We start from the raw sequence: 11,308 nt of genomic DNA, 5'->3' as shown, positions 1-11,308 counted from the left end.
ATAAAAAATATAATTATTTATTTATAACTTCATTTATCTTTGCTTCAAGCAGCTCTGCAAAAGATGGATTTCTGTATAAAATCAGTCACAGATAATGCAGTTTTGGCATGTTTGAGACATACAGTTGAAGCCCCACATTTTCAGTTCCTGCAGATGGAACAAAAGTCTTTGTTTAAAACACTTAGGATTTTTAAAACCTTGACTGAATACTCCCCATAAGTTTTGCACTGCCTCATGCTAAAAACATGAACAATAGTTTGGTATTGAATATTATTATTCCTTTCAGTATTCATGAAAGTCTTGTGACAAAACAGTATTTTATCATATAGAAGGGAGGCTCCTAGAAGGGAGGGAGAGAATTTGAATAAAAGAAGTGATATAGAAATAAAACTGCAAAAGTGTTCCAGGAGAGCTTAGAAGGCAGAGTACCAACATGTGCTGGTACCTGGATCTAAGGTCCCTTTAAATCCAGCCCACACCCATGGATTCAGATTGTCTTAACTGCTCAAAAATTCATAAATGAGGTGATTCAAGTGAATGTGCATGTTCAGAGTTGAACTTTGTAAGTTTACCTCAGCTTTTGACTTGCAAGAACTCTGCAAACAGGCACTGGGAAAACTTTGGCTTTCAGTTTGACTTTGGCATGTTGTTGTTTGGCTCGTGCACACTAGTTATCTGTTCACATTTACAGTAAATAATGACTAGAAACCTAACCTGCAACTAGACTGTTGAAGTAACTTCTGGAAGGGTTTTTGTTTCCTTCTCTTTCCCCCACCACCTTAAGATTTTTTGTCTTATGGGATTTGTTTGCAATCTGCTAGCTGAAGCTCTGAGGAAAGCTTGCCAGATCTGGGGCTGCATCATCGTTCTGCACATCTGGAAGTGGTTTATGGGCTCTCATTCCTCCAGCGCGGCGTCTGGACTCTGTGCTATTCCTCAGCAGCAGAGAAAGAAAAGAAAACCAGCACAACTCCAAAGTAAACTTTGAAGAGTTTGAAAAAGGAATTGAATCTTAAAACTGTTACTGTGCCCTGTAAGGCCCTTGCGTGGGGGACTTCAAAGGAGGATGAGATGGTCAAGGAAGCTTTGGCAAGAGTGCTTACAGCTGTGGGCTATCTAGGATTCAAGTAAATAGCTCTGCAGCTCTTCAGGAGAGAGGAGTCCCGAATTCTGTGCTGCTTTGAAGAGGTAAAAAGACTAATTAAGCAGGAAATATCTGAGTAGTAATGTCACTGTTTCTGAGCTTTCCCTTCTGCAGCCCCTCATGTTGTTACAGGATTTGGCAACTGTGTTAGGGACTGCCAGGTTCCAGGAACTAATGTCTTCAGTCAGGAAAAATTGAGTAAATATTTGCAGGGGAACAAATACTCCTCTCTTTCCTTAAAAATCAGTGGGTAATCAATCTGAGTTTCTAGGGCTTAGGAATTCTGTAGTTTTAGAACTCAATTTTGTATGACGGTCTCTCTGGGTTTGTATTTTAAAGTTTAAAATGTGGTTCAGATTATGTTGATTTAATAATTTCTGAAGATGCTACGAAGCTGTGGCTATTCAACTTCTCTCTAGCAGTGATCATCGGTATTGTTTGTGACTGTCATTACAAATTTTAGTTAAAAGATAGTAGGTCAGCTCTATGGAAATCAGTGGAAGATTGTGATTAGCTAAGGTGGGGTTAAAAAATTACTCCAAGAGTGTAGGGGGTTCTGTTGTCTCTCTACTTACCTAAATGAACTTTTTAAACAGGTAAGAAGGCAATACTTGTGCATAATGCGTGAGAGAAGGGCTTTCTCAGCAGTGGTTTTTATTTTTTTGACCGATAAGCCTGATTTCCTCCCTGTGTAAATTAATGCCACATGAAGAGAGCAGGCTGCTGGAATGTAGATAAGTACTGCAGCTGCAAAAGGACTTTCAAAAATACTTCTCTCTCAATATGATTTAATCATCTGTGGGACCTAAATACATGTGAATCTAAGTGGTTTGTAAACAAAGCCCCATCTTGGCTTTTTAAAATATTTTTATTGCCATTTAACTTGTTAGTTGAAGTAGAGACTGATTTAGGATGCCGCCTGAACTTGAGCATTAACCAATGAGAGGCGGACAGTGTTGTGACTCAAGTTTCAAGAATTCTTGCTGTTACATCTGTCTTCTCAAGGAGCTGGAATAAACTTCATTTTTATGTGCTCACAGAAACCATCATATATCCTTATCTGTGCTGTAATGTGTCCATATCTTGGAAACTGGAAAAATTGGTTTCTGTCCTAGATGCAGCAGGTTAGATCATATAGTTGTATTTTCATCTTCCCCCCACCCCCACTTCTAGTGCTATTTTTTACTGTTGAATTTTTGGTTGTTTGGTCTGAAATTCATGTGAATGTTGTATTTCCAATAATGCTGTATTTTAGGGATTATGTTCTATCCTCTCAGGCATAAAGTCGTGGCTGCTCTTGGGCCTCGTTTAGAAGTGCAGTTTGAGGGAAGACTACCTCATTTACTTCAGCATCACAAATAATGTGCTTAAATACGAGCCACATTGCCAAAGTCCCCTCTTACTGTTGGTGGAAGGATACTGCCGTTAGAAGATATTTTTACTATTCCTGTGTAATTTTTTCAGAGTCTGAAAGACACTGCTCCAGTATAAGATTCCCATATATTTGGGGACATACCCCAGCAAGAGATCAGTATTTGTGATTGTTGTTATGTTTAGGTGAGATCAGAGATAAAGGTAAATGTAGTTACAAATTGTATCAGTGAGTGTTTTAATACTTCTTTGCACATTACTTTAAAATGTGTTAAAGAAATCTTAGTTGTTACTGATGTTGGTGATTGGATGGAATTTATGAAAATGCTGTTCTCTTCAACCTATTAGTATTACCTATTAAGATAGGTAATAATTCTCGCCCAGAATATCAGTTATTTCTTCCAGAAAAATTATTTACAAAGATAGAGTTCTGTTTTACTTTCAACAGGTCAACAGTAAAATGTGATGATGCAAAACCTTGTCCCTGAAATAACTAACTAGTATTCACTGCTGGTAATGATTTTTCTCTCTCTTCTTTTTTAAATTATTTTTTATTTTTATTTTACCACAGATCACTGTTCTCATCCAACAGGACACATGGCTCTTTTAAAGAAAAGTAAGAGAGATTAAAAGCATTTGAAATATGTATTTGTAAAAGAGGTCAGAACTGTCAAATGCAATTTCTCATGCAACTGTTGTCACGGTTGGATTAATTTATAGTTCTACTTTTGCTAAGTTACGCTTAACATTAAGTATACAGATAAGCCTTTTCCTGTTAACTAAGTCAGATGAGTACGGCCATAAATCCCATCAATTTAAAATTACTCACAGCTTTACTGCATGAGATTGGGGGGTCTGGCATTTACCACTAAGAGTGCGGGTAGCTTCTGGTTTCATGTGGGTTATGCCTAGAGCACTGAACCTGGCTTTTTTACAGATCTCTGCACCTTAATGCTGTTCATACTTGCAACTGAAGTGCGGCCCCGAGAAATTTGGGGTTCTCATCAGCTGTCAGGGTCAGTGACTGAAAATGGACTTGTGTGTGTCTTCAGTTGTGCACTCAAAAATTTCTCTGAAGTCAATGGGCTGTTTCCTCAGCTGGTTTAAATTAGTGCAGGTACAGGGATGTATGTTTGCCAGTTTCAAATTATTCTCATGCTCAGTTCTGGCCAGTTGGCCCTTTTGGTTGAAATAGTTCAAAACTTTGTTCCCTTTGCTCTTTTGTACACCTTAAATACATTTTTTGATGGTGCAAAAGTAACAAAGTATTCCAATACAAAGAACTGCCATCATCAAAGTCAAGGCAGCGTTCCCTGTTGTACTCAGTGAACGGTCCTGGTCGCTGCTCATAGTTGGTTTATGTTGAATGACTTAAACTTGTACAAGACAGTCTGGTAGGAACAGCCAATCAGAATACACAGTAAGGTCTTTGCTGTTGCATGCTTTGTTTTGATTTTACTAATTAAAGTAATCATGTCAAAATATTGATGTATTTTCAAGTATTTTGGAACATTTCTGGTTTCAGTAGCTTGCTGTGTTTGTTTTTCTTGTATTTTTAGAGTTTTGCTCAAATATACCTTGAGGATCTGAACATTGACATAAAAAAAAAAATCCCCTGTATTTCAAGTTTTATCAGGGAAACATGAAAGAAGGAGAGGCCTAGGTAAAAATAGTTAACTCATGAAGTCCTGTGATGATAAACAACAAACTACCCAAGAAAAGAAAGTTCCAGGCTCTTGGTAAAATTCAGAAATGTGAATTTCCTACTATGGATAACCCATATCTATTTGGAGTTTAATGGTTTAGTGAGCAAATTATCCATGAAAATCAGGTAGTTGAAAATTATTGTAATAGGGGGAGATACTACTATGTTTTTAACAGAAAATTTTTAGCTTGATCAAATAACGAGAAAAAGGAAAATTTTATAAACACAGGAAATACAGATTATGCTATGTACTAATTGCAAATTAGATTTTTTTTTTTTTCAAAAAAAGATACTTGGGAATTAGCTATTTTTACTGATTTTTAACACATTCTCCCTTTTGTTCTAGTTAACCAGATCTTACTGTTACTTCTTGTCTTAACTGTTTGCGCCATTCTGTATAACAAAGTTCACCAAGTGTCAACTGCGTTAAAGAATGAAACAGGTAAATGACTTGTACCTCTGTTTCATTTCTGTTCTTGTTTTATGTTCCTTATCTCTGCATTTGAACAGTGCTTTTTGTTTTACTGTATCCTGTTTGCCCTGCAGTAGATGAGCTGCTCACACTGTTGCATATGGTCTGGGATGCAGAATTTTTTACTTCTGAATTACTTGAATAAAATGGTGGGAGATCAATAGTAATGACTAAGAATTGTCACTCTGATTCAAATTTTTATCCAGATCTCACTGATGTACATGGAAGCTGGAGTATATCCTTATTTGTGATGAAGAGTATTGGAGTTGTCAAGTGATAATAAACTTTGATCACAACTTGCCCCTTTGGAATGTTCTTGACCTACCTATTAGTTTCAGATAGATCATCAAATCTTGACAGAATTTACAGCAGCAGTTTTTGTGGGAATTTTTGTAGTGACAGAAACCCACTAGGGCTGATATGGTTGGACTAGTATTAGGTGTTTATACTAGTAGCTTATTCACTGTTCCCAAGATAAACCAACTCTGTCTTGGTATAAAACCATTTTTTCAATAGATTTTTCTTGGGCCTCTTATGAGTTTAATGGTTATGTTTTAAGCAGTATAAATATATTCATATACGTTCTGTAAGTTAATTAGTGCTAGGGATAAAAATCTTCCTTAGGAGTAATGTGAACTGATTCAGTATTGTTTAGATTTTGTTCCTTTTATCATTGGCAACTTCCTGCTGGTACAAAATTTTTCACTCTTCCTTTCTAGTCTGCTTCGCAAAGTCGTGAAGCTCATGCAATTCCACCATCTCTTGCCTCCTTCCTTTGATCATTTTGGAACCTATTGTTCAATTTGTACTAAATATAACTGAGAAGTAGAAGTCTCAAAGGTATTCAAACTTCTTCAGGTTTCATGTGAATAAGCAGCTACATGGAGGACAGGCTGAATTGTTCCCCTGCTGAGTAGAAGATGCCAAGAAATCTGTTATATATTCTGTTTGGAGGCATCCAGCAGTCCAGTCAAGCTGCATGTAGTTCTGGATTAGCGACAGCTCATGCTGTGTGCCTTGCCAGATGCGGATGTGTATAGGATGTGGTAAGGAAATGGGGTGATTGTGATATGATTCCACTGCTTATGGAACTGCATACTCATTCCTATGACCCATATCTGATATTAAAAGATTCTTAATTTTCTATTATAATGCATAGTTTTATTTCTTGTAGTTGATTTGGAGAGTCCTGAGGAAATGGAAGAAGAAATCCCAGTTGTAATCTGTGCTGCTGCGGGCAGAATGGGTGGAGCTATAGCAGCAATCAGTAGCATCTACAGCAACACAGAGGCTAATGTTTTGTTCTACGTCATTGGGATGAAGACTACCATCCCACATATTCGGTATCTACCAGCCTTATTTTGTTTCATGCTGTAGTTAGGACCAGGTTGTTCTCCTTAGCCTGAGCATAAACTCTGGAGGACTTTCAGCGAAATGTTTCTCCCTTTTAAGTAGTGCTGCTGGTAGCAGTCCCCAGGATTCTCTATGTGTAGGAAGATGGACCATTTTGCCCTACACAAGGCACTGACCTGTGTAAAGGTGCGTGAAATAGCCAGATCATGCCCCTTCCTGTGCCTCTCTGCCTTATGTAGATCGGCTGCAGAAGAGTCTGTAGTAAGGTAAATATATGTGTGTTTACTAATCACAATCCCACTTTGTGGCACTGCCCTTACCTCTGATCTGGCATTGTATCTGAAGCTTTAGTGTAGAAAAACTTGCTGTTTAAAGCTAATCTCAAGTAAGAGGGTGTATTAAAGGTTATAAATAGAGGCCCAAATAAGCTTGTAATGAAAGCATGTTTGGGTGTTGAAATGTGCAAACATTGTCTAAAAGAGGGGGAAGGTGTGAACCAAAATTAAAGCAGATTTCTTGGCAGTTCTCGCCTCTGGCTACTGCATTTCTGTAGCCTGTATACTCACAATTTGTGTCAAAGTGAAAAGATGTAATGAGTGGGGTTCCACAGGGAGTTTTTCCCATCCAGTTCATCAGTAATCTAGATAATAGAGTGGAAAATGTTCTTTATGTATCTGCAGTTGTCATGAAGCTGGAAAAGACAGCAGATATATTGAGGAACAGGACAAGATAAACTAATAATCATTATTTGGAAAAATTAACTGTAAAATGTGATGAAATTCAGTAGAGGTAATGAGAAGGTAATGTAGGTGGGAATAGCTGATTGTATTGCCTCAGGGTGAAGCAGGAGTTGTGTAGTACCCATTTGGAAAACTAGAGAATTATGGCTGATAACTGACCACACTGATTTAAAACCAAACCAACCAACCAACCAAAAACAAAAAAACAAAACGTGCATCATAGTGGATATATATGTTGACATATCTGACCAGAGGACATGTGAGGAAACTTTTTTTCTGATCTTCCTGATGTTATTAGTACATCAGAAAAAGTGTGGTGTTTAGTTTTAGGTGCCTTCAGGAAGGATTTAGGAGAGAGGTCACAGGAGAACAATAAGCAATGGTATCAAGAAATCTGACAAAATAATGAAAAATAAAATTTAGTCTAAAGAAAATACAGTTAGGAGGTGATGTGGCAGTTATCTTGGAGGAGGTAAAACCATGTAAGGGAGAAAACTAACCTCTGCTTTAAAAGCACAGTAGATAGAATAAATAAAAAATGGTCTTTATAGCAAAAAAGCATAGAAAAAGAGCATTTAATGCTGGCGATGGTGAAAGATGTGTTGCTTGGGCAACATGTGGAGCTTCTGGTTTTGGCAGTGGTGTGGAGGGGTTTACTTTACCGGGTTTTTTGATGTTTTTTGTTTGTTTGTTGGGTATTTTTTAAGAACAGGTTAAACATGTCTGTGTGCAATAGCTGTAGACATAAGTGATTCTGTCTTGGGATAGAATAGAGCTTCCAAGGTCTCTTATTCTCCTATGGGTCTGTGAATTTAATACTGCCAGTACTTGCCACACACTTGGTATTTCTTTTATCACTTCTATTTTATCACAGAAAATGGATTGAAAATTCTAAACTGAAAGAAATAAAATTTAAGGTTGTGGAATTTAACCCTATGGTACTAAAAGGAAAAATCAGACAAGATGCATCACGTCCTGAGCTACTGCAGCCTGTGAGTAAATGAACACCACATAACAAATTTTCTGTGTTTTTAACACTTCTGTTCTATTACAAAGGGAGAGTATAAGCCAGAGAAGTCACATCAGGTCCAAATGCTAAGCCCTCACTCAAGAAAGAAAAGTGCACTATAACAAGCTCCTTGCAGCTTGTCTGTCATGCTGGAACCTCACTATTTGGTGGCATAAACTTGATAAATTGAATGTGTCCTATCTTTAAGAATATATTCACAGTTTATTAGAGGGAAGATCTAATAGTGTTCTTTGTGCCACCATGATGCTGAGTTGGCTACGTTCTGCTCCTGTCCAGGCTTAATTCAGAGGCCAGTGACTCATCTAAATACTACTGGCTGTAAGAAAAGGCAAATCAGATGTCAGAAATTATTAGGAAAGGAGTAAGGATCAAAACAGAGAACATCATTATGCCACAATACAAATCCATAGTTTTCCCTCAGCCTGCTGTGTGCAATCTTTGTCCCCTTACCTGAAAAAGATGTAGCACCTCTGGAAAATATTCAGGTCTGTTCAGAATGTTTATTCTTGCTGCCTTTCTCTGAGCCTTTGACATTTCTAATATATGGAAAAGATTTCATGCAAGGAATCAGCGGGTTAAAACTGTTCAGCCTGAAAATGTGACTTCTGGCATGAAAACAGTAGAGGTCTACAGAACTGAGTGGCACAGAGGACTGGATGGAGGATGGTCACTCTGTCTCTTTCAGGGTCTCTTCCAGAACTAACAGCTATTAGATTAAATTAGTAGGAGTCACAGTCAGAACAAACAAGAAATGTTGCACATTTTTCATGCAATGAGCACTGAACATCTAGGATTCCTTGCTGAAAGGTCGTCTGAATGTAAATATTTACAGGGATTCATTGAGGACTGAAGTTTATATTTAGACGGATCACATCTGGTTCAGGAAATTCCTTGAGCAGAAAATAGCTGAAAGCTAGGAGAATACATGGAGGAACTTTTCTGTATGCTTGCTCTATTCTTATTTTTCACTGAGCATCTGCTTAGGACCACTCTGAAAGCAGATGCTGGGTAAAATGGTCTGAATCAGTATGGTTGTTCTTACATCCTCAGTCCCTTTTTCCTCTGCTGTGTTCTTCATTGCTGTTGTAGAAGTTATCGCAGATTTGTGCCACCAGTCATATCGTTCCTATAGAGTGTAATGATGACAGCATTAAATTTGAAGTGTTTTTTATGATGTGTGCTGTAAAAATGCAGGTTGTGGTTTTAAACCAAGCTGCTTGCTCACCCTCTTCCCTACTGGGGGTGGGGGAGAGAATTAAAGGGGTAAAGGGAAGAGAGACTCATGGGTTGAGATAAGAGCAATTTAATAACTAAACTACAATAAAATTGAAAATAATGACAATAATAGTAATCTGTAGAAATATACAAATGAGTGATACACAGTGAAACTGCTCACCACCCAATGACCAAGGCTCAGCCTGTTCCTGGCTGACGATCCTGGAAACCACAATCCCAGAAAAAAGATAAGAGCCTGAGTGTTTGAGGGAGATGGAGATGACCCCAAGAGACAGGGAGGTGACCCAAAGAGAGAGAGTGCTTCTGGACAGAGCGTCACCTATATATTGGGCATGACATGCATGATATGGAGTAAACCACTGGCTAATGTGTGTCTCAGTCCTAAACCCAAGGTCGAATCCTAGGCTAGTAACTGGGGCTGTGCTCCCTCACAGCTTCTCCTGCACCCGCGGACACTGGCAAAACCTGAAACTGAAGAGTCTGTTGACTGTCCTGCTAACAACTATAAACATCAGTATGTTATCAGCCTTCTCCTCAGCCCAAATCCAAAACATAGCTTCTTAGTAGATACTGTGAAGAAAGTTAACTCTGTCCCAGCCAAAAAGAGCATTGCCAGAGGGTCCAGGAAGGTGATCCTTTCTCTTTACTCAGCACTGACAAGGCTGCATCTGGAGCACTGTGTCTAGTTCTGAGCTCCCCTGTACAGGAAAGATATGGACTTACTGGGTTGAGTCCAACACAAAGCTGCAAAGATGATTAAGGGACTGGAGTATCTGTTTTATGAGGAGAGGCTGAGAGATCTGAGGCTGTTCTGCCTGGAGAAGAGAGGCTCAGGAGGATCGTATCAGTGTGTATAAATACCTGAGGGAAGGGACAAGAGGCAGTGGGCACAAAATAAAATACATGAAATTCCCTCTGGACACAAGATTTTTTTTTTGTTGTTGTTGTTGTTGTTAATAGCGAGGGTAGTCAAACACTGGAGCAAGCTGCCCAGAGAGGCTGTTGGGTCTCCATCTGTGGAGATATTCAAAACCTGACTGGGCGTGGTCACTGGCAGCCTGCTTGGGTGGACCCTGCTTGAGAAGAGGCATTGGACAAGGTGATCTCAAAAGGCCCCTTCCAACCTAAATGCTGTGAAGAAAAAACTGTTTTGGGCTGCTTGGTTAGGGCCATAGTAAATAAAATAGGGATTAATAATAAGGGGTTCAAGATGCTAGTAAAGATACTAGTAAAGCTGGGGGGAGGAAGCAGATGATTGCTGGCTAGTGCTCAATGAAGAGAGAAGTTAAAACTTATTGTTAATAGAGACAGAAACGTGAGACTGTTAACTTAAAAAAGCTTTACCATTTAGTCTTTACCATTTTTTTCTGTTTAATAGCTGAACTTCGTTCGATTTTATCTTCCTTTGCTTGTCCAGAAACATGAGAAAGTAATATATTTGGATGATGATATAATTGTTCAAGGTAAGCTGTCATTCAAAAAGCAATTTCTAGCAGAATTAAAATAAAGTTATTGCTGCTTTTACAGTCATTTGGAAATATGAGACATAATGGAAGCTGAGGCAGCTGCTGGGAGAGTTGCATTCAGGAAAACTACAAATAATCTGTTTATTTAAAGGAAAGTCTGAAGAAAAATTTCTCTTCATATATCTTTTGAACAGTTGATTTTGATCAAAATTACATGTATGGGTTTAATTTTAATTGAATCTGGCCAATTGCTGAAAGATATAATGGATTTCACTTAGATGCTGCAGCGTTTATTGTTAAGTATGTGACATGCATTTCCTGCTAGTATTTGAATTCCCACAAACGCTATCAGTTCCTTGTTGAGAATTGCTGTTCTTGAGAGCAAGAGGCATTTACTCAAATAAGAGGGTTAAAATTCCAAACACTCGAAATGTAATTTTGAGCATCTTCAGCTCAGAAACCATAGCAATTTGCAGACTCATTATCAAAGATTTCAGAGTTTCTAGACAAATGGGAGCAGTTGGTAGACATTCAAATCCTGAAAAATCTTTTTTTATTTTTTTTTCCCCACATACAAAGAAATATAATTAGCGGAACAATTTTTTTTTTTAAAGATTAGTTTGGGTTTTTTTTCTTTTCTGTTTCTCAGTATATTTTTTTTCTTCTCTGTAGACTTGTTGTCCTTCCTTGTTTTATCATTTTGTTTTCTTGTTATTTTATAACATTTTACAATCAGAGTGTTGTGGTTTAGCACCGCACAGCCGCTCACTCACTTCCCCCCATCCCCACCC

General features: G+C 38.1%; 1 protein-coding gene across 1 annotated transcript in view; it reads left to right on the top strand.

Moving 5' to 3' along the window:
* Positions 1–915: 915 nt before the first annotated feature.
* GLT8D2 (glycosyltransferase 8 domain containing 2) overlaps positions 916–11,308 on the top strand; it is a 17,349-nt gene continuing 6,956 nt past the window's right edge. Inside the window, exons 1-6 of the mRNA XM_010072425.1 lie at positions 916–1,188; positions 3,087–3,131; positions 4,567–4,662; positions 5,867–6,035; positions 7,660–7,777; positions 10,430–10,514. Of these exons, the coding sequence (XP_010070727.1) occupies positions 3,113–3,131; positions 4,567–4,662; positions 5,867–6,035; positions 7,660–7,777; positions 10,430–10,514 (487 nt within the window). The 5' untranslated portion in view covers positions 916–1,188; positions 3,087–3,112. The remainder of the gene's footprint in view (positions 1,189–3,086; positions 3,132–4,566; positions 4,663–5,866; positions 6,036–7,659; positions 7,778–10,429; positions 10,515–11,308) is intronic.

This window comes from Pterocles gutturalis, unplaced genomic scaffold, assembly GCF_000699245.1.
Source record: "Pterocles gutturalis isolate BGI_N339 unplaced genomic scaffold, ASM69924v1 scaffold19551, whole genome shotgun sequence".
Lineage (NCBI taxonomy): Eukaryota > Metazoa > Chordata > Aves > Pterocliformes > Pteroclidae > Pterocles > Pterocles gutturalis.
The sequence above is the reverse complement of the archived record's forward strand: the minus strand, read 5'-3'. Positions and strand labels throughout refer to the sequence as shown.